The 23,554-nt window shown below is 37.1% G+C and overlaps 1 protein-coding gene and 1 pseudogene across 1 annotated transcript; both read right to left on the bottom strand.

Annotated features, from left to right (window-relative positions):
- Positions 1–630, bottom strand: part of LOC124509323 (vomeronasal type-1 receptor 4-like) — a 30,010-nt pseudogene extending 29,380 nt beyond the window's left edge.
- Positions 631–20,771: 20,141 nt separating this feature from the next.
- LOC124509316 (vomeronasal type-1 receptor 4-like) lies at positions 20,772–21,692 on the bottom strand. The gene has a single exon (XM_047075836.1). The coding sequence runs from the start codon at positions 21,690–21,692 to the stop codon at positions 20,772–20,774; it is 921 nt and encodes a 306-aa protein (XP_046931792.1).
- Positions 21,693–23,554: the final 1,862 nt, after the last annotated feature.

Below are 23,554 nucleotides of genomic sequence, written 5' to 3'. Positions count from 1 at the left end.
CAGGCTTGTATGTGACAACATTCTCTTTGATCACTAGCATTTACAGATAATTTTCCATCCCTCCAGCTTTGAAACATTTGCTATCAGTCTATATCCATCACAGTGCCTGTAGAAATAATCTGCTGACTCAAGTCACTCACCTCCATGGCTCCTGACTTAGTATGATACTTCCCAACTCAACCCATGTTATGTCTTAGTGATTGTAGATCCACGCCAATGGGTTAGCATGATAGCCTCAGTCTCTGACATTTGTGATCTCCTCTCTTCCAACACTCCTGGCTCACCTGCGACCCCCTCCTCTCTCTTTTGCTTACACACTAGCTGTTGTCATTACCAATTATAGTAAACTTATTATGTCATTTTCAAGCCTCACATTGTCCTATTACCAGCTATTTCCACTTAGTCTATCTAATCTTTGACTTTAATATTACTTTGTTATCATCAGGGTCTGAAAATCTTGACTCTCCATAACTTTGTCACAACTTCTCCTTACCTAAACTTCCACAAGCCAGCATTATAATCACTTCCTGCAAAAATATGTGATTCCATCCTTTTTTTCCCCACTTCACACTCCTCATCACATGAAAGACAACTTGCATTAAATCTAGCATTTTTCCTCATCCATGGCATCCTGGTCAGATAAACATGGATGGAGAAAAAACATAAAACAGTGTATGTGAAGTTATACCAAATTCCTCAATACTAAGTCCGGTGGGCTTCTTTCTCTTCCCAGAACACATAGAAATTTTTGATAGCATTTCTACTGTATTCACTTTCTCACTTCCCTTGATCACTATTTAATAACATTTTCTCTATTCTCAAAACACCAACATATGCTCTGCCAGTGTCGTTTTGATGCCATGTTGCATATTTTTATCGATATATATTTGATGTGTAGTAGTATGACAGTGTTGGGTGTACTACATAAAATTTTATATTTGTATATATCACAAAATGATCACCACAATAATTCTGGTTAACATCCATCACCACACATAGTTATAAATTTTCTTCCTTGTTATGACAACATTTAAGATCTACTCTTTTAGCAGCTTTCAAATATACACACTATACTAACTATAGCCATAACTATTACTATAACTATAGCCATACTAACTATAGCCATTACTAACTATAGCCATAACACTGCAAATTGTAGCTCCATAATTTATTTCTTTTATAACAGGAACTTTGTACCTTTTTACCATGTCAGCTATTTCTCCAATCTCCTGAACCTCACCTCAGGCAAACACCAATCTGTTCTTTTTATCTATAAATTCAGTGGGATAAGTTTTAAATTTTTTGATTGCACATATAGACGAGATCATACAGGGCTTGTTTTTCACGCTCTGACTTATTTTATGTGGCATCATGTCCTCAAGGTTCATCCAGGTTTTCACAGACGCAAGAATTCTATTTTTAATGGCTGAATAATATTCCATTGTATTCAATGAATTCCATTGATCATATCTATCTATCTATCTATCACCTATCTTTTATCTATCATCTATCTATATCTATATAACTTTATTTTATTTATTCATTCAACCATTAGTGAACTTCATATTTCATTTAGAAAAGAAATCAGTGAAAAGACTCCTTCAAAATAATCCCACCACTACATCATACCTTTTTTATATCCTTGCTGAGAAAAGCACCCTTCTCCTCTGGTACTGTGAATGAATTGTCTATGTTTCTAATTATAGCTAATCCATCCACTTGTGCAGTAAATCTGGAACTCTCCTTCTTGCTAAGACCCTCTTTTCTGTTATTCCTTTCCCTCATGCATTATAAAAAAATGTTTCCCTCCACATGCAAATGTACTGCCTTTCTTGCACATTTCTTAAGTCATTGCTCTCTTCCTGTTGAGGGATACGCCTCGAAATAATCACCTTTACTCCCTGTCTCCAGTTTCTCACATCTCAGTTGCTCTTGATCCCGGGAAGTGCTGGACTAGAAAAATGTCTGTAAGTTCTTCCTTTCCTTGTAATGAGATGTGTGGTTCCAATCAAGAGATCGCCTTTTCCTTTGCACCTTGAATATAGGTTGGCCTTTGACACACTTTGGCAAGTCAGTGTGGGGTAAATGTGACACAACCAGGCTCTTGATAAATGCCTGCAGGCAAGCCTTGCTCTTTGCCCATCATACCACCTTGTGAAACAGCCTAGCCTATTAGAGGATGAGCAAGACATATGGAAGATATTTTCAGCTAATTTCCAGAATTTTATGTGAGACCATTGCATTCTAAGGAAAATTAGAACCCATATGGGACACCAGTCATTCTCTAGTCAAGATATGCCCACACTCTCATGAGAGAGTTCAGCAAAGAAGTGAAAGGGGTGAGACTCAAAAGTCACACATGGTCTGATTCCGTTTATATGAAATATCCAAACATGCATAAATCTGTAGACAGAAAGCAGACATTGGTTTCCAGGGAATGGAGGGAGGGAGGAGAGAGGAGTGACTGGGGATTCTGTGGTTTTCTTTGGGAGTGATGAAATGTTTCGAAGCTTAATGTGAGCTGTGGTTCCACAACATTGCAAATGTAGGTTCCACTGAATGGCACAAAATAAGATGGCTAATGTTATGTTTTGCTAATTTCATCTCAATAATGTATATAAATATACATATAAATAATGTAAGCTATATATACCAAGGTATAAAGAGAATAATATATCATAAACAGTTTAAATTTCTCAGATATTCTAAGATGCCTTATATTTAAGAGATCTATTAACATAATTGTCCATACTAATGCCTGAAACATGAAAGGCACATGATATTTTAGCAAGTAAGAAAGGCACACTCATGTATATTTAACATGCATTTATGACAAAATAAAACCCTATCCTATATTGTAAATACAAAGAAGATTTTATTTTATTTTATTTTATTTTATTTTTTTAATTTTTTTTTTCCAACGTTTATTTATTTTTTTTGGGACAGAGAGAGACAGAGCATGAACGGGGGAGGGGCAGAGAGAGAGGGAGACACAGAATCGGAAACAGGCTCCAGGCTCTGAGCCATCAGCCCAGAGCCTGACGCGGGGCTCGAACTCACGGACCGCGAGATCGTGACCTGGTTGAAGTCGGACGCTTAACCGACTGCGCCACCCAGGCGCCCCAAAAGAAGATTTTAAATTTATGCAAGAAAGATAGCTAATATAAACATAGAACAAACAATAAATTATGGTACCCAACTAATTCTCTTTTAAGTGAGAAGTGTAAGTGCACTGCCTATTATGTCCCCGTTTTTTATTGCATTGGGGCTCTTAACATATATGGAAAAGAATTAAAAGAAGGGTAAGCAGGGGCGCCTGGGTGGCGCAGTCGGTTGAGCGTCCGACTTCAGCCAGGTCACGATCTCACGGTCCGTGGGTTCGAGCCCCGCGTCGGGCTCTGGGCTGATGGCCCAGGGCCTGGAGCCTGTTTCTGATTCTGTGTCTCCCTCTCTCTCTGCCCCTCCCCCATTCATGCTCTGTCTCGCTCTGTCCCAAAAATAAATAAAAAACGTTGAAAAAAAAAATTTAAAAAAAAAAAAAAGAAGGATAAGCATTCCAAAAACCAAAAATGTGATTGTTCTTATTAATTGATGATAATATGGTCTACACTGAAAATAAGTTTAAAACTCTAGAGAAAAATATTACAGTAGGTAGCACAGCTACTTATTTTAACAGGTATTTCCATAGATAATGTAATTTTAGAAACTATAAGATTTAGGATGACAATAACAGTGTGAGGTAACTTCAAATTTATGTGAGAATTTCTATAATAAACTGCAGAAGTCAATTGAAAACTGCTAAGACAGAAATAGTAGTAGCACATAGGATGTTTATAAATCAGAATACCCAATATCATGAAGTGCCACATGTCAACCATATTTAAAACTCATTGCAACTGCCCACAAAATCTAAATCACTTTCTTACATTGACTTGGAAAATTTGTATGTAAATTTTGTTTTTGAGATCAGAGACAAATGAAGAGGCAAGAAACATGAACAGGAAAACAAGGCAGTAAAAATTGCACATATTTTTGTGATGAACACTGCATGTTGTATGGAAGTGCTCAGTACACCTGAAACTAATATTACACTGTGTGTTAACTAACTTGTGTTAAGATTTGTTTTTAATGTTTATTTTTGAGAGAGAGAGAAAGAGAGAGAGAGTGCGCTACCCAGGAGGGGCAGGGAGAGAGGGAGACACAGAATCTGAAGCAGGCTCCAGGCTCTGAGCTGTCAGCACAGAGTCATGATGTGGGGCTGGAACCCGCAAACTGTGAGATCATGACCTGAGCCAAAGTCCAACGCTTATCTGAGCTACCCAGGTGCCACAACTAACTTGGGTTTAAATAAAAACTTCTAAAACATAAAAAATAAAAATAATAAAAATAAAATAAAAAGCAATGTTTAAATAAATTAATAGATCAGTGGAGGAGATGAAAGAAAATGAGAGAGAAAGGGAATAGAAATTAGGAGACAATGTTTAATCAAGGTGGAAAGGTAAAGAGAAATAATAAATATGAAGGTACAAGTAGAATTAAAAAAGACAAAAGGATGAGAGTAGTGGCATGCCAGCAGGGAAATCAGCTAAAGAAACCAAGGGAAAGAGAGAAAAAAAAATAATTGAAAACAGGCAAGAAAATAAAGAAAATTGTGCAAATAAAAAAGCACAGAGAAAGGATTGTAGAAAAGATGAAGCCTAATAATAAATAAAAAATATTAGGATACATATCAGAATAATTAAAAAACATGAAATGGGGAATTTTAGGAAAGCAAGAAAAAAGAATAATGTGTGAGAAGCTTTGGTTTCTGAGTAAGAATTTGATATGAGAATAATTTAGATAGTATTGTGGAGACCCGTTGAATTCTCCAAGTTAATGTGATTTTATTTTTATTTTTATTTTATTTTTAACTCCCAAGTGAATATTACTTTAGAGCAAACACATTTGAGATTCAACAGCTGCAGGAATAAGCCTCCTAGAGGCTTTCCTTTCTCACTAAATTCAGGAACGACTGAGAAAGAAACTTTTATAAATTCCCTTCTCTGATGGTGTTTTATGGTCCTGAGAAAGAAAGAAAATACTACTTGCACCTGCATAAAAAGTGATTATACAAATTTCTTATCTTTTATTTGTTCTCGTCAAAACCCATTTATTCTTACCATAGAAGCCTTTTCTCTCCCCTCTTTCTTTTTTTGAGGTTGAGTATATAAACTCCTAATTTTAGCCATTTATGAGCTACTTCTTTTATGAACTCCCATAAGCATGTGAATAATTTTTTTTTTTGCTTTTTCTCTTGTTCTTCTTTTATTGATTTAATTTGCAGGCCCTCATAACCAACATAAGAGGGTAGAGGAAGAGGCTTTTCTCCTCAGCATGATCGGTAAGAAATAGTAAAACTCAAAAAGGATATAAATTTATGTAATCTGAAAATCAGGAGGCACTCACAAGTGAGAGAAATATTATGACAAAGCAATGGAAGTAGAGAAATGACACCAACACAGTAGAGACAAGAATGAGAAAATAAAAGGAAAGGAGGTTTTTACCATATGTGGAAAGGAATGGAGAAATGAATTAAAAAAACTAATATTCAGTTAATGTAAGGAGTCGTGAGTTTTAAAGGAAAGAGGAGGCAAGAAGAGAAGAGGGCATGATATAAAGAGAGAGGAAGAAAAGGAGACACCAACAGCAGACACTAAAGATGGGAAAGAGTAGACTGAAGTAAGAGAAAAAGAAAGAAGAATGAATAAACACAACATAACTTTATACTAACTTGTATAAATAAGAATGAGAGAAGAAAACTTTTACTGGAAATGCATCTTAAATAAATGCAGCTGTTTATGTTTCAAGTTAGTTTATGAATCTGAACTTTACATAAAAAAATATGTGAGGTCTGGCCTGAAGTAAAATCCTTGATTTTCATACATCTTCATATTTTTTGCCATACAAAATGGGTTTATACAATTATTTTTAGTGACTTATTAATAAGTTTTCCAAAAGAGATTCAGAAGAATTGTGATTGAGAGGGACAATATACAGGACAGATTCAGAGTAAAAAAACTTAGTTTGAATATTCAAAAATTTTGGATCTTAGAATATTAGCATATATGTCAGAATAGACAGAATAGGTATGAGTGGTCATTCATACTCTGATGGAGATGGTAGTAATGCATGAAATGGTTTCATGGAAAAAGGAAAAAACATTATAGAAAACTATGTTAAGAATGTAAATGATTATAGAAAGGAATATAATATAAGCACTTAAGATAACAGAAGGGAGTGAAAGAAGGAAGAAATGAAATGTCAAAAGTAGAAGAGAAGAGGAAAAGCGGGGAGCAAGTCAGGAGTACATTTAAAATAGAATTGCAAAATGGGGCGTCTGGGTGGCTCAGTCGGTTGGGCGTCCGACTTCGGCTCAGGTCATGATCTTGCAGTCTGTGAGTTCGAGCCCCGCATCGGGCTCTGTGCTCAGAGCCTAGAGCCTGTTTCAGATTCTGTGTTTCCCTCTCTCTCTGACCCTCCCCCATTCATGCTCTGTCTCTCTCTGTCTCAAAAATAAATAAACGTAAAAAAAATAAAATAAATAGAATTGCAAAAACAATAAATAAATTAACGATTGAGGGGTGCCTGACCCTGGGTGGCTCAGTCAGTTAAATGTCTGACTCAACTTCAGCTCAGGTGATGATCTCATGGTTTGTGAGTTCCAGCCCCCATCAGGCTCTGCACTGACAGCGTGGAGCCTGCCTGGGGTTCTCTCTCTCCCTCTTTCTCTGCCCCTGTCCCCCACTCTCTCCCTCTCTCTCTCAAAATAAATAAATAAACTTAAAAAAATTAATCAAGGGGTGATAAATGAGAACTTTTGAGAACAACCACGAAAGATGGAAGATAGTAAAGGTATAAACAAAAAAATATTGATTAATTTAAAAAATACAAATATTAACATAAAAGATAAGTTTGAAGACTGTAAGAGAAATAATAAGTAATTTTAATCACAACACTGAGAATTATAAAGGAAGAGCAATGACAGGAGAATTCAGCAAAATAAAAAGAGGAATAAGAAAGACTGATGAGAGAAATGGAATAGTAAAGAAATGATAAGAAAAAGAAAAGGATACAGGAGTGTGGGTGCAGAAACACAGAGAAAGTAGACTTACCTTTAAGCACAGGCAAAGTATTCAGCAGAAAATGTACTTGACATAAGAAAGGATTAGGGAACCAAAATTCCTGCAAAGAATGGCCAGGTCTCTCCCTGCATGCAAGAGCTGCACACAGGGAGGGGACTTACTGAGTCTGAGCTCCTCAGCAGTTCAGGAGGCACCTCTGATGGGCTCCAGCTGGATGCAGGTGCCTGGATGCAGGGCTATGAGGGGCAGGTTGCTTCATCCCCAAGGACTGAAAAAACCCATTTGTGCACAGTGAACTTTCTGATTTGTCCAGAGGAATCACAAATTACTCTGTGAGTTGCAGAGGGTTCTCTTGATAAATTTGGAAGTGTTTTTAATCATAGTCAGCACCTGAGGTCACAAACATCTCTTCTAATTTTCAAAGAAGTTATTCTGAGGAGTTCTAGAAGACTAGAGGAGAAAGTAAACTCAGAGTGTTCATTGTTTTCACCCGCTAGAAAGCAGGGTGTTTTTGTTTGTTTGTTTAATCTAGTCAAAGTACAGCCATCCAGAGAGTAATTTCTTTCCTCAGACATTTTAGTATTGATCCATAATTTATGTTGGAGCATCCAAACCTCTATTGATTCAATTAAAAAGAAATATAAGTGCTAAGGTTCTGGGGCTACTAAACCAACTGAATTTTTAATTGAAAACCTAATACATATAAGTGCTTTAATTAATGTAACTATATAATTAAAGCAATTTATTGTTTTTTTTTAATTTTCCTTGTGGAAATTTGTGCAATTTGTACAGTTGTCAAAATCTTGCATTTTGTAATAAAGCAATCAGCCTGAAAAATAAATTACCCTGAAATTCATGTTGTGTCTAGTTTAATGAGATAAGGGCTGAGCTCAGAATTTTTTGTACAAAACTATCAACACAGGGGCACCTGGGTAGCTCAGCAGGTTGAGTGACCCTCTCTTGATTTCAGATCAAGTTGTGATCCCAGGGTGGTGGGATGGAACCCTGTGATGGCTCTGCACTGAGCATGCAGTGCTTAAGATTCTCTCTCTCTCCCCCTCTGCTCTTCTCCCGCTCGCATGCTCTCTGTCTCTCTCTAAAAATAAAATTATATATATATATGCATTATTATATATTATATGTATATATATGTATATATACATTATTATATATTATATATAATATATATTATATATATATTATATACAATAATATATATATACATTATTATATATTATATGTATATATATATCATATGTGTATATATATGTATATACATAAATATATGTATACATATATATTTCAACAGAATCAGTGAGTTCCTATTTTGGAAGTGAGTTTAACAGAATTTTATTCTAAGCTAATGTTGTGACTTCTGGGAAAGTAGAGCTTCTTTCCTGTTCCCATCCCTGGAGTGTACCCCCTTCTTTAGTAAGACAGGCACCTGACTCCAATATCAGACCTAAAAATGCCATCTCTTATTTCTATTAATCATTCGACAACTATTTACTCAGTGTTCAGGTTTCAATATTCAAGGTTTTTGTTTAAATTTAATGTTTATTTATTTTCAAGAGAGTGTGTGTGCACAAGTGGGGGAGGGGCAGAGAGAGTGGGGGACAGAGGATTCGAAGTGGGTTCTGCACTGACAGCAGCGATGTGGGGCTTGAACATAGGAACTGTGACATCATGTCCTGAGCCAAAGTCAGATGCTTAACTGACTGAGCCACACAGGCACCCCTTAATATCCAAGGTTTTAAAAGTCATTGATAATTCATGTGACTAAATATTATTTATAAGCCTGTACTTCCAGATGTAGGCCATACATCAGTAAACAAAGGAGACACAATTAATACTTTAAGTGTGATCCTATTTTTCATGCAAGCAGCATAATAGCATGTTGGAATGTAAATGAAGGATAAAAGGTTTGCTGGTGGAGGTAAGATGCTAGAATGTTGAAAGTAGTGGTCAGGAAGGACACTGCCTTCGAGATGAGGTTTCAGCAAACTCTTAAGGAAGTCAGGAAAAGGGCATAAGGGAATCTGCGAGGGGAGCACTGCAGCCAGAGGAAGAGACACATCAGCTGGTGAGGGCACAGGGGGGATGTGAGGGCATGGGAAGGGTTCAGCAGGCCAGGTCATGTCTGGTTTAGTAAGCCACTTAAAGGCTTACTTTTGCCATTATTCTGAGAAAAATTGATGGACATACATAATTTTTGCCAATTGTGACCTGGGCTGGGATGGTGCTAGTCTTCTCTTTTCATGTTGTCATCCTTTAGATTATAAATTCTGTGGTCATTTTACAAGCTTCAGTCCCCTACGTAGTGCCCCCTAGATGGCACAGTCCCTTTAGCTCAATGGAGTTTTCTTTTTTTTTTTTTCTTTCTTTTTTTTTTTTTTTAAATTTTTTTTTCAACGTTTATTTATTTTTGGGACAGAGAGAGACAGAGAATGAACGGGGGAGGGGCAGAGAGAGAGGGAGACACAGAATCGGAAACAGGCTCCAGGCTCTGAGCCATCAGCACAGAGCCCGACGCGGGGCTCGAACTCACGGACCGCGAGATCGTGACCTGGCTGAAGTCGGACGCTTAACCGACTGCGCCACCCAGGCGCCCCTCAATGGAGTTTTCAAGAATCACTTAATGGACCTCTCCCCTCATTTGCTACCACTACTGAGCTTGCATTATTTGTTCCAGCAACAGATCTACTTGAGAATCCAAAGACAGATGTACCTAACTGCTTCATTCTTTTGTCTTTGTTCATGATCTCCTTTTGACCTGGAAGGCTTTTCCTTCTTCCAATTTGCCCAGCTCATTCCAACTCATCCTTCAAGCCTCACTTAGACCTCATATCCTCCATGAAAGTCTTTCATGGTAACCCAGACTGGGCTTGTACCCCAGCATCAGAACAACTCTTTGTGTGACATGGTAGTTTGTGACACTAACCAAGTGGGCAATTCTGAGCAGTTGAGCATCTGACTAATGTTTGACAGCATAGACATGGGTGACTCCCTGAGGAAAGGCTGGTGCTCCACTCTACAATTCACTCCAAGTCCAGTTTGAAAGGGAAAATAATATCCCTCACAAAGTTTTGGGAATTTGGGAGTGTGCCACAGCATGAAAGGAAGATACCGTGCAACACAGAAGAAAGACTAGGTTGGTCTTGTTTCTTGTTTCCAGAATGTCTTGGGATGACAGCCAAATTGCCAATGTGCCTTCCAGGAAAGTACAATAGTAGCTTATATAGGGACTTTCATTATGAAATGAGAGATGATGGCTGTGTCCTGTGTGGTCTGTGGCCAGAATCTGACACAACAATACACATCTTGGCAGGTGCAGGCATGGACAGGTAACAACACCTCGAGATCAGCCTGGCCAACATCAAGATATTACAAAGTCTCTGAAAATTTAGGCCTAGTCATGAGGAAAAGAAAAATCCTGAGTATGCTAAGATTACTTGGAATTTCCTTATGGAATATGAACTCAGAATGGAAATTAAATTCAGTAATGAAAAAATAGTAACTCAATCTTCTTCACACATCTGAGAAGGCAGCCTCAGATTTATAATGATTTTCTTTTCATATTTATGTCCCAGAGCCTATGGCAACACCAGGTACATCAAAATCACTCATCAAAGTTTCTTAAATGCACTGTCCACATGCCTCCAGAAGACAACCTCTCCCTGAAACCAGTTAGTGTTCAGAATAGGAGAGGAGGATGGGGAGACTCTCTATCAGCATCATCACAGAGTGAGGGAAAGAAATGGAATTTCAGGGGAGGGAAGCAGGGATATCTGCACACTTGAAGCCCAGGGATGTGGAGAATGGCAGTGAATAGGCTTTCTATGTAAGTGGGAGTGATCTTGGGCATCTTACATGATATTTTGTGGGGGGGAAAAGTTTGAGCAAGATCAGCATTCCTGCAGGCAGAAGAAACTATTACTTTCTATGGAATTAATAATCCGTAATCCTAAAAACACTTTAATCCAATCACAGTTAAATATAAAAATTGAAAGAATAAAATAAAATATTTTAAGGGAAATTTGAGATGGAATAAACTTTTACTGACATGGCCTTTTTGAAAATTCAAAGTTCTGTCCTAGTTATATCTCAATGAAATAAGAGAAATTGAATTAAACAGTTTTTATATTCAGTAACTACAAGGGTATAATGGACAAAGGTCTCTCAGCCCAAGTTCTTCTTGAAGTAGAATAGTAAGCACCGTCATCTGTTGTAAATTAAGTATCATTCTGATTAAGTATGGGCCAAAGACCATCAAGATGTCTTTATAATTATTATCATTGTTATCATTTTATTATTATTATCATATCTCAGTATAGTTAACATACAGGTGTACAGTATAGTGTTTCAATACTTCCATATATTAGGTGGATACTAATTCCAGGTATAAAATATAGTGTTTCAACACCTCTGGACATCACCAGTGCTCATCACAAGTGCACTCCTTAATGAGCTGAAACCAAGAGTTGGACTCTTAACCAACTGAGCCACCCAGGCACCCCTCTTCTGCCCATTTTTTAATTGGATTATTTGTTTTGGGGGTGTTGAATTGTACCAGTTCTTTTTATATTTTGGATACTAATATTTCATCGTTTATGTCGTTTGAAAATATCTTCTCTCATTCAGTAGATTGTCTTTTAGTTTTGTTGATTGTTTTCTTGTTGTGCAGAGGTTTTTATTTTGATGAAGTCCAAACAGTGTATTTTTGCTTTTATATCCCTTGCCTCAGGAGACCTGTCTAGAAAAATGTTGTTATGGCTGATGTCAGAGACATTATTCCTGTGTTCTCTTCTGGAAATTTTATGGTTTCAGGTCTCATGATTAGGTCTTAAATCTATTTGTGTATGGTGTAAGAAAGTGGTCCAGTTTCATTCTTTTGCATGTAGCTATCCAGTTTTCCCAGCCCTATTTGTTGAAGAGACTGTCTTTTACTCATTAGATATTTTTTTCCTGCTTTGTTGAAGATGAATTGACCGTAAAATTTGGGGTTTATTTCTGGGCTTTCTATTCTGTTCTATTGATTTATATGTCTATTCTTGTGCCTATCCCGTACTTTTTGATCACTACAGCTTTGTAATATAACTTGAAGTCAGGAATTGTGATATCTCCAATTTTCTTTTTGTTTTTCAAGATTCCTTTGGGTATTGGGGTCTTTTGTGGTTTCATACAAATTTAAGATTGTTTTTTCTAGTTCTATGAAGAATGTTGGCATTTTGATAGGGATTGCATTAAATCTGTAGATTGCTATGTGTAGTATAGATATTTTAACAATATTTGTTCTTCAAATCCATCACCATGGAATCTCTTTCCATTTTCTGTGTGTCATCTTCAATTTCTTTCATCAATGTTTTTTGGTTCCGGAGTGTAGGTCTTTCACTCTTTGGTTAATTTTATCCCAGGATATTTTATTATGTGTGGAGGCATTGTAAATTAAATTGTTTTCTTAATTTGTCTTTCTGTTGCTTCATTATTAGCATATAATATGCAATGGATTGCTTTAATTGATTTTGTATCCTGTGACTTTACTGAATGCATTTTCAGGTCTAGTAGTTTTTCTGTGGACTCTTTTTTAAAAAAATTTTAAATGTTTATTTATTTTTGAGAGAGAGAGACAGAGTGCAAGCAGGGGAGGGGCAGAGAGGGAGGAAGACACAGAATTCGAAGCAGGCTCCAGGCTCTAAGCTGTCAGCACAGAGCCCGATGCAGGGCTCAAATTCATGAACAATGAGATCATGACCTGAGCTGAAGTTGGATGCTTAACTGACTGAGCAACCCAGGCGCCCCTTCTGTGGAGTCTTTAGGACTCCATTAGGAATTACCATATATAGAATCATGTCATTTTCAAATAGTGAATTTTTTTTTCTTCCTTACCTATTTGGATATCTTTTTCTTTCCTAGTCTTATTGCTGTGGCCAGGACTTCCAGTACTATGTTTAATAATAGTGGTGATAGTGGATAGTGGATAGTTCCTGATCTTAGGGGGAACTCACTCTTCCCCCATTGAGTATGATGCTAGCTGTGGGTTTTTCATATGAGGCTTTTATTAGGTTGAGGTATGTTCCCACTAAACCTTCTTTGTTGAGGGTTTTTATGAAGAATGGATGTTGGACTTTGTCAAATAATTTTTCTGCATCTATTGAAATGATCATATAGTTTTATTCTTTCTCTTATTGATGTGATGTACCACATGGATTGGTTTGCAAATATTAAACCATGCTTGCATCCTGGGAATAAATCCCATTTGATCATGGTGAATGAATTTTTAATGTATTCTTGGATTTGGTGTTAATATTTTGTTGAGGATTTTCACATCTATGTTCATCAGAGATATTGGCCTGTTGTTCTCTTTTGTGGGGTGTCCTTACCTGGTTTTGGAATCAGAGTAATGCTGGCCTCATAGAATAAATTTGGAAGTTTTCCTTCCTCTTCTATTTTTTGGAGAAGTTTTAAAAAAAGAGTTACTAACTCTGTTTAAATATTTCATAGAATTCACCTTTTAAACTATCTGGTCCTAGATCTTTGTTGGGCTTTGTCTTTTTTTTCTTTTCTTTTCTTTTTTTCTTTTTTGATTACTGATTCAATTTCTTTGTTCAAAGATTCTACCTGTCCCGGATTCAGTTTTAGGAGGTTATTTACCCATCTCTTTTAGATTGTCCAGTTTTTTGGCATATGATTTTTCATAATATTCTCTTACAAGCCTTTATATTTCTGTGGTGTCATTTATTTCTTCTCTTGTTTTTGGTATTGTATATTTGAGTCTTTCTTTCTTTCTTTCTTCTTATGAATCTGGCTATAGGTTTATTATTTCTGTTGATCTTTTCAGAGAAACAGCTCCTGGTTTCATCGATATGTTTTTTCTTTTTTTAGTTCTATATTATTTATTTCTGCTCTATATTATTTCCTTTCTTTTGCTGGTCTAGGTTTTTTGTTCTCTTTCTGGCTCCTTTAGACATAGATTGGGTTATTTATTTTTCTTACTTCTTGAGGTAGGTCTGTATTGGTATAACTTCCCTTTTAGAACTAATTTTTCTACATCACAACAATTTTATACCATGGTGTTTTTATTTTCATATGTCTCCAAGTAATTTTTTATTTCTTCTTTAATTTACTGATTGGTCTATTCTTTGTTTAGTCATGTTATTTAACCTCCATGTATGTGTGCTCTTTTCAGTTTTTTTCTTGTGATTGCTTTCTAGTTTCATAGCTTTGTGGTCAAAAAAGATGCATGGTATAACTTAGATCTTTTTGAAATAGAAGAAACTTGTTTTATCATCTAATGTGTAGTTTCTGGAGAGTGTTTCATGTGCAACTGACATGTGTATTCTGCTGTTTTAGAATGCAATGTTCTTAATACATCTATTAAATCCATCTGGTCCAGGGTGTCCTTTAAAGCCACTGTGTCAGTGTTGATTTTCTGTTGAAATTATCCGTCCATTGATGTAAGTGGGTGTTGTCACCCCCTACTATTATTGTATTGCTATCAATTATTTCCTTTGTATTTGTTATTAACACTTTTATTGTAGGGGATAAGATTAGGAATCCCCCAGGCTTACACCAATGGGTTAACAAGCATAAAGAAATACAAAGTCATAAAATGCTCACACCCAAGAATAGGGGGTGCAAAGACATCCCTAGAATAGGGAGGTGCAAAGGTTCCAGGATTAGCGAGGTGCAAAGGCACCCCAAAATAGAGAGGGGTGCAGAGCCCCCAAAATAGAGAGGCAAAGGCCTAAAATAGAAATGGTGCAAAGTACCATCTATCCAGTACATAGATATATGAAATAAACAAGATTAGATATTCAGGGTGGAAGCACCCCCAATTTAGTACTATAGCAGAAAATATGCTTTCATAGGAGAATAGGGCTAGGTTAGGTAAATTGGTGAATTGGACTATGGACTGCTGCACTGCAAGTAAAGCAGCCCAGAGCAGAGATGGTTAACAAAAGAAAAGGAGCCTTGTCAACCCTGAGTTTATTCTCCCTATCTGTCTCATCCTTTAGGCTAGCAAAGATAAACAGAGGTGCTGCCTCATGTCCTCTGTAAACAACCTTCCTCCCCATTGCCTGGTTCCCGGATTTTATTTTGCATAAACCCAAATCCCTAACCACCAATATGTTCAAGTTTTTATGTTTTTGGGTGCTCCTAGATATATATACCTAATATAGGTTATGCTTTAGTGTTGCATTGTCCCCTTAATGATTATATAGTGTCTTTAGTTGTCGCTTATTACAGTATTGTTTTAAAATAAAATTTGTCTGGGGGCGCCTGGGTGGCGCAGTCGGTTAAGCATCCGACTTCAGCCAGGTCACGATCTCGCAGTCCGGGAGTTCGAGCCCCGCGTCAGGCTCTGGGCTGATGGCTCAGAGCCTGGAGGCTGCTTCGGATTCTGTGTCTCCCTCTCTCTCTGCCCCTCCCCCGTTCATGCTCTGTCTCTCTCTGTCCCCAAAAAAATAAATAAACGTTGAAAAAAAAATTAAAAAAAATAAAATAAAATTTGTCTGTTATAAGTATGGCTACCCTGGTTTTCTTTTGACTTACATTTCCATGATAAATGTTTCTCCATCCCATTTTCAATCTTTAGGTGTCTTTAGGTGAAATGAGTCTCTTATAGGCAGCATAAAGGTGGGTGTTTTTAAAAAAATCTATTTCGTCACTCTATGTCTTGATAGGAGCATTTAGTCCATTTATATCAAAAGCAGTTATTGACATGTATATATTTATTGCCATTTTGTTACTTGTTTCTTCCTTCCCTTGCTCTCTTCTCTCATCATAAGTTTGCTTTCTTTAGTGATATACTTGGATTTCTTTCTCTTTATTCTTTGCATATCTATTACTGGTTTTTGATTTGAGGTTAACATTATGTTTTTGAATAACATCTTATGCATATCTATCAAAAGTTGATGGTCTCTTAAGTTTGAAAACATTTTTACTTGCCCCCTCCCCATTTTAGGCATATGGTGTCATATGTTATATCTTTTTTATTTTGTGAGTCCCTTGACTGATTTTTATAAATATGCTGTACTTATTTTTACTGCTTTTATGCTTTCTACTTTTCTTACTCTTACTTATGGTCTTTTCTTTCCACTGAAAGAGTCCCCTTTAACATTTCTTTTTGGGCTGCTTTGGCCATCATGAACTCCTTTAACTTTTGTTTGTCTAGGTAACACTATTTCTTCTATTCTGAAAGATACCCTTGCTGAATAGGGTATTCTTGATTGCAGATTTTTTTGTTCAGCACTTTGGATATATCATGCCACTCTGTTCTGACCTGCAAAGTCTCTGATGAAAAAAGTGCAGAGAGCCTTTTGGGGTCTCCTTTGCATATAACTGTTTTCTTTCCACTTGCCTCTTCTTTTTTAAGATTATTCATTTATTTTGAGAAAGGGAGGGGAAGGGAGAGTGAGGGAGAAAGGGAGAGAGAGTATCCCAGGCAGGCTCCTTGCAGTCAGTGCAGAGCCTGACATGAGGCTTGAACTCACAAACCATGAGATCATGACCTGAACCAAAACTAAGAGGTAGTTTAACTTACTGAGCCACCCAGGTGTCGCCCTCTTGCTGCTTTTAAAATTCTTTTTACTACTGCTTTTTTGAATTTTGATTATTATGTATCTTGATGTGTACCTCCTTTGGGTTGATTTTGTTGAGGAAATCTCTGTAGCTCCTGGATCTGCACCTCCTTCCCCAGATTCAGGAATTAAAAAAAAAAATTTATGTCTTAATTCTACTTTGAAAGAGAGACAGAGTGCAAGCAGGGGTAGGGTGTAGAGAGGGAGAGACACAGAATCTGAAGCGGGCTCCAGGCTCTGAGCTCTCAGCACAGAGTTCAACATGGGGCTGGAACTCACAGACTGCGAGACCATGACCTGAGCTGAAGTTGAATGCTTAACCGAGTGAGCCACCCAGGCACCACAATTCACGAATTTTTCAGTTATTATTTCTTCAGATAAATTTTCTGCCCCCTCTTCTCTATCTGCTCCTTCCAAGATCCCTATAATGTGAATGTTATTATGGTTGATGGTGTCACTGAATTCTCTAAATCTATTCTTATCTTGCACATTTTTTTCTTTTTGTCTTTTGAATTTATTTTAATTTATTTATTTAATATTAAAAATAATTTATTGTCAAATTGGTTTCCATACAACACCCAGTACTCATCCCAACAGGTGCCCTCCTCAATGCCCATCACCCACTTTCCCCTCTTCCCCATCCCCCATCAACCCTCAGTTTGTTTTCAGTATTTAAGAGTCTCTTATGGTTTGCCTCCCTCCCTCTCTGTAACTTTTTTTCCCCCTTCCCCTCCACCATGGTCTTCTGTTAAATTTTTCAGGATCCACATATGAGTGAAAACATATGGTATCTGTCTTTCTCTGCCTGACATATTTCACTTAACGTAATACCCTCCAGTTCCATCCACGTTGCTGCAAATGGCCAGATTTCATTCTTTCTCATTGCCAAGTAGTATTCCATTGTATATATAAACCACAACTTCTTTACCCATTCATCAGTTGATGGACATTTAGGGTATTTTCATAATTTGGCTATTGTTGAAAGTGCTGCTATAAACATTGGGGTACATGTGCCCCTATGCATCAGCACTCCTGTAGCCCTTGGGTAAATTCCTAGCAGTGCTATTGCTGAGTCATAGGGTAGCTCTAGTTTTAATTTTTTGAGGAACCTCCACACTGTTTTCCAGAGCAGCTGCACCAGTTTGCATTCCCATCAACAGTGCAAGAGGGTTCCCATTTCTCCACATCCTCACCAGCATCTGTAGTTTCCTGATTTGTTCATTTTAGCCACTCTGACTGGTGTGAAGTTGTAATCTGAGTGTGGTTTTGATTTGTATTACTCTGATGAGGAGTGACATTGAGCATCTTTTCATGTGTCTGTTGGCCTATTTTTTTCTATCACTTGCTCACCTTGATTACTTTCACTTACTCTGTCCTCTAGGTCACTGATCTTTTCTTCTGCTTCCTCTGGTCTACTATTTATTCCATCTAATGTATTTTTAATATCACTTATTGTGTTCTTCATCTCTGATAGTTTTTTTAAAATCTGTTTGTTAAGGGTTTCATTGATGTCCTCTACTCTTTTCTCAAGACCAGTGAGTATCATTTTGATCATTCAAATTCTTTATCATACATATTACTTATATCCATTTCATTTAGCTCTCTTGCTATGATTTTGTCCTTTTCTTTAATGTGGGTTATATTCCTCTGTCTCCTCATTTTATCTAACTCTCTGTCTATTTTTATGTATTAAGAAAGTCAGTTTCATCTCCTGTTCCTGAATATAGAGGGTGGGGTGCACAGTTTTAACAATGCGGTGCTCATTCTTAGCCACAGGGCATGTCCCTATGTTGCTGAGAACAGGGTTGGCCAAGGTCACTCTTCAAAGCATGCATGCATGGGGTGTGCAGTTTTAATGAGGTGCACTTCCCCTAAACTACACAGAAAGGAGATCGTGTTTACAATGTTTGCACTGGTCTTCTGGGGGAGGGGCCCACAGCAGCAGAACTGAGGCATGCCCAGCAGTAGGGACTGGGCACAGTGTAATATGTTAAGTAGTGAATGACAGCAACAAACTAGTGCCACACTTGACTCCATGTTTATGCTTGGGGGCAGAGGGCGAAATGGCACCTGGCAGCTCTTTTGTTCCTGGAGTTGTCTCTCAGTGATTTCTGGCCCTCTTGGACATGCTCTATGATTAGTATCTGTCCCTTCTGAATGCCCCAGGTGTTGTTCAAATTGCTGTTTATGTGCTGTATCAGCATGAGCTTGTATTGTGCTCTTTCTTTCTTTTTTTTAATCTTTTTATTTATTATCATTTTTTAATTTTAACTTGTTTTATTTTTTATTTTTTAAAATTTACATCCAAATTAGTTAGCATATAGTGCAACAATGATTTCAGGAGTAGATTCCTTAGTGCCCCTTATTGTGCTATCTCTTTAAAGGTGGACCTAGTTTCCTATTGCCCTCTCAGCTCTCCCAGAGCTGAGCCTGGTGATTTTTTAAAGTTTCAGGCTTTAATCCTGCTGGTTGTAAGGACTCTGAAAATTTGGCCCAGCTAGTTTTCAAGAGATTCTTCTTCCTGGGGTACAGGCTTCCTGGTGTGATAGTCTGTTTCTCACCCCTCTCCCCACCTGTGGCTCCTTCCCTCGCAGGCATGGCCACGGTTCATTTAGCTCCCCACCACATCTCTGCCCTTCCTATCCTCTTCAATGTGGCCTCTTCTCTACGTTTAGTTGTGGGGTTTTTCTGCCAGTCTTTAGGTCATTTTCTGGGTTATTCACACTGATTTAATGTTATCTAGTTGTATCCACAGGATGAGGTGAACTGAAGGTCTTCTTATTTCACCATCTTCCCCACACAAAGCTATAGATACTTCAAGTTTTTAATAAATTATTAGTCTAATATAAATGTTTCCTTTTTAGTTTCAATCTTTTAGTGCATCAGTTCTTTCTATTTTGAAAAGAATGTGAGTGAACTGTGTTACCACATCAATCTCTAATCTGTGGCTTCAATTTTCAGTTTACCTTTCCCAAGAAGTTATGAAGTTCAGAGGTCTGTGCTGTAAGATTAATACATGTGCTGAGAGCAGCTGCATTTTCAGCATTCATTTTATTCTTGTTTTCCTAATCAGAAGTTTCCTTACATTTTTTTTTACTTTTTTAACATTTATTTATCTTTGAGAGACAGAAAGAGACAGAGAGAGACAGAGCATGAGCAGGGGAGGGGCAGAGAGATGGAGACACAGAATTCAAAGGCTCCAGGCTCTGAGCTGTCAGCACAGAGCCTGATGAGGGACTTGAACTCACAAACTGTGAGATCATGACCTGATCTGAGGTTAGACACTCAACCAACTGAGCCATCCAAGCACCCCTCCTTACATTTGTTTAAACACAGTTCTTAATGAAAAAAAAGTTTAAATATTATACTGAGATTTTAGCTGTTTTCTAGCAGATTTTTTCAGGTTTTCTAATATATCATAGTGTTATGTCTCAGAAGTGCTAAATATTTCTTCATAAAAGTGCAAAGCTTCAAAAAAAATCTGCCACAATATAGAATGTATGTCATCAAAAAACAAAATGTACATTTAAGGAATACTTCTAATGGTGCTAACAGATACAAAGATGTACAAATAGAAAGCCAAGTGTTTTTCACCAAGCATTTGAGAATAATACATTTGGCTTTGAGGACACTTGGTTATTCAGTGGAGTAGGGAAAGTATGGTTATATTTAGTTACATCATTATCCATGATTTAACCAGATATAATCAACAGCATATAGTAGCCTCAAGTATTGTTGGCTTCTAAAGTACACAACAATGTAGATATAACATAATTTTGTCTAATGAGAGCTGTCTAGCATATACCAGCAAGGGTAGTTGCTATAACTCATCTAATACCTATGTCACATTAGGGAAGATGTCTCAAACTGGAAGCATCCAAATAATGAGAAGAATATTTTTTTTACAATCATTTTAGAAAAGGTAAAATAGTGCCCCATTCAGGTGCAATATGTTTTATTTTATGAGTATTGTCATTTATCTCCATATGTTCATTAAGCTGGATGGTTTGAAGAAATGGCCAAAGTAAAAATTATTTATACCCTTGCAGAATTCTACCTTACTAAAATCTTAATGTGGGAAAATGTAATCACATGGCTCTGTGTCAAAGAAGTTTGTGAGGGCGTTCAAACCTCTAAGGGACATAGACTGTGGTGAGGACTTTCTCGTTTTTGCAAAGTTACAGTTCAGAAATGATCGTCTATTATTATTTTTGATCAGCACAAAAGGGCAGATTGCTGGATAACAAGAGGAGAGAAAAATAGTAATGTTCTCCAGACTTTGTACATTATGTCTGTAAATTATGTAAATGGTAAGGCAAGTGTTGGTCCAGTAAAAGAAAACAAAGCAGCTCACCAGTGCCAGGATTGTGTGGGTGGCCCTGGTTTCGGGAGATGGTCTTGGGCAGAGGCTGGTCCTATGGACATGCTGGAGTGTCTTGCGATGTATGAAGAGAAAGTTTACCATGTACATACTGGTCCAGATCATGAGGCAAATACACAGAATATCTCGTAAGACTATACCCCCTAGAAAAGCAGCCTCCTGAAGTTTATCAGGTTCTCTCCCGCTACAGTATGTCAGTGAATACACTTGTCCAACTTCACTGATGTTGTAGGGGCCCACAGCAGTTATGATGACACGGACGTAGATCAGCATGTTGATGATCCAGAAAGAAAAGAAGGCAGGAAAAAGGTACGTGGAGACTTTGGGTTTGAGCCATGCCCACCTAGAGTGGCTAGGAGTGATAATTATGGCCTGAAAAATACTCAGGAAAGACGTGGTGCAGAGAGAGACACCCCGTGTGACTCTGTAGATGTACAGCACTGCCTTACAACCAATGTCATCCAGAAAATTTCTTACCCCAAAAGCATTTATTATTTCTGGAATCACACTGGAAAGAATTGTCATGGTATTAGCTAAAGTTAAATGGATGCATATCAAATCTATAGGCTTTTTGGAGGAGGGCTGAAATAAAGTGTTGATGTTTAACATGAGTAATAGTGTGTTTCCAATAAAACCAATCCCAAATTGAAAGAGAAAAAATATTCCCAAAATAGTATTACTTGAAACTATTATATTCATGGCCTCTTCTACTCTGGATAGACTCCTCAACAGCCTAAAAAGAGGCAGAAAATGATCTGTAAGCTTGATAGAAATAACAGGACTCTATGGAGAGCCCTTGAGATATGATCAATCTTGGCAGTAGGTTGTGCAAATATTCTATAAGAGTATTCAGGAAATTAAGAATTGGTTCTAGAGGCATATGTCAAGGATTATTGATGTCACTTCAGGGGAGTATTAGGTTTGAGACAAAACATGCCTTATTTATCAAAACATTACTCTAATTCTGAGAAATAAACTGACTATCCTGAAGGATAATTTTTTTATTCATGAAAAACAATATTTCAGATTTATGGAGATTTTATTTAAGTTCTGGGTATGTATTCTGAATTACATTTTATAATTTTAATGCTTTTCAATCTTCTGTCATAAACAACAGAAACTTACTAATGTATTTTAATGTTTATTATTTCATTTCTACCATATTTAACACATATTATTATCACTGTATTGTTATCACCATATTGTTACACTTCTGGTGTAATTATTCACCAGAAGAACTCCATCCCTAGAGTTTCTCATGACCATCAGGCTCTGTAAATTCCTTTTTACTGGCCCTTTCAACATGCTTCCCCAAGTCCAAGACCTTTCCAATGCACATGATGAATATCAGATCAGCTCATGGGTCAGTTCATTGCATCTGCCATCTCTGTACTGAAAATTCACTTCCTGTCTTTGTTCTACCTGGAAGTCACTGCTTCTCCAGCATGTCTCTCAAGTAGTGCGATCTTTCTCTCCTCTGTCTCCTATATCACTAGTCCTGTAAGTGAGAATGTTCTCTTTGATACCAGGCATATTCAGATAATTCTCCATTACTCCAGTTTTGAAACATTTGTCATCATTCTTTGTGGAAGTAATCTACTGACCCAAGTCACTCCCCTCAGTAGCTAGTGACTCATTGTGACTCTTCCCAACTCAAATTCTGTCATGTTCTTGGAGATTTCCCATACAGATGATCAGTGCAATATTCCTAGCCTCTCACATTTGTGATCTCTCTTCCAACACTTTTACTGCCCCCAACCACATCCACTTTTTCTCCTGTTCAAATACTAGAGTTGTCATTACAAATATTGTAGACTCATTGTGTTTCTCATTCTCCTACTACCAACTATTTGCAGCTTACTTTATCTAATCTCTAACTCCAGTATTACTTTGACATCATCAGTGTCTGAGAAACATTGATCTCTTTACTCTCCACAACCCTCCCAGAGCCTCTCCTTCTTACCTGAACTTCCACAATCCAAGGTCATCATCACTTCTTGAAAAAATAGCTGATTCCACTGATTTATTTTTCCTACTTCATAGAACTCACCATGGAAAAATATCAACTCCTGTTAAATCTAATATTCTGTCTCATTCATGGCATCATGCTCAGATAATCAAGGCTGGAGTAAAACACAAAATATGTTAACTACACTCATGTCAAATCCTTCACTACTAAGGTCCAGTGAACTTTTATTTTCAGCAGGAATCACACTAAATTTTCTAGAGTATTCCTTGGGTATTCACTTTGTCACTCATCTTGATGACTACTTCATAACTTCTTTATTTTTAAACTGCCAACCTATCCTCTCCCAATCTCACATTCAATTGATGACAAATTGCACATTTTTAATTGAGATATAATGGACATGAAAGTTTATGTTAGTTTCAGATGTACAACATGTGACTTGATATTTTTATATACAGTTGACTCTTCAAAAGCAGATTTGAAGTCCCTGAATGCACTTATA

Source organism: Lynx rufus, unplaced genomic scaffold (genome assembly GCF_022079265.1).
Source record: "Lynx rufus isolate CCGP_SWC_20201006 ecotype Redwood Valley unplaced genomic scaffold, mLynRuf1.p SCAF_1, whole genome shotgun sequence".
NCBI classification, from domain to species: domain Eukaryota; kingdom Metazoa; phylum Chordata; class Mammalia; order Carnivora; family Felidae; genus Lynx; species Lynx rufus.
This window is presented reverse-complemented; position numbering and strand designations above follow the sequence as displayed.

Bases quoted from the DNA above. Each gene is read 5' to 3' on its own strand.
- LOC124509316 (XM_047075836.1), bottom strand. From the start codon at position 21,692: ATGTTAAACATCAACACTTTATTTCAGCCCTCCTCCAAAAAGCCTATA.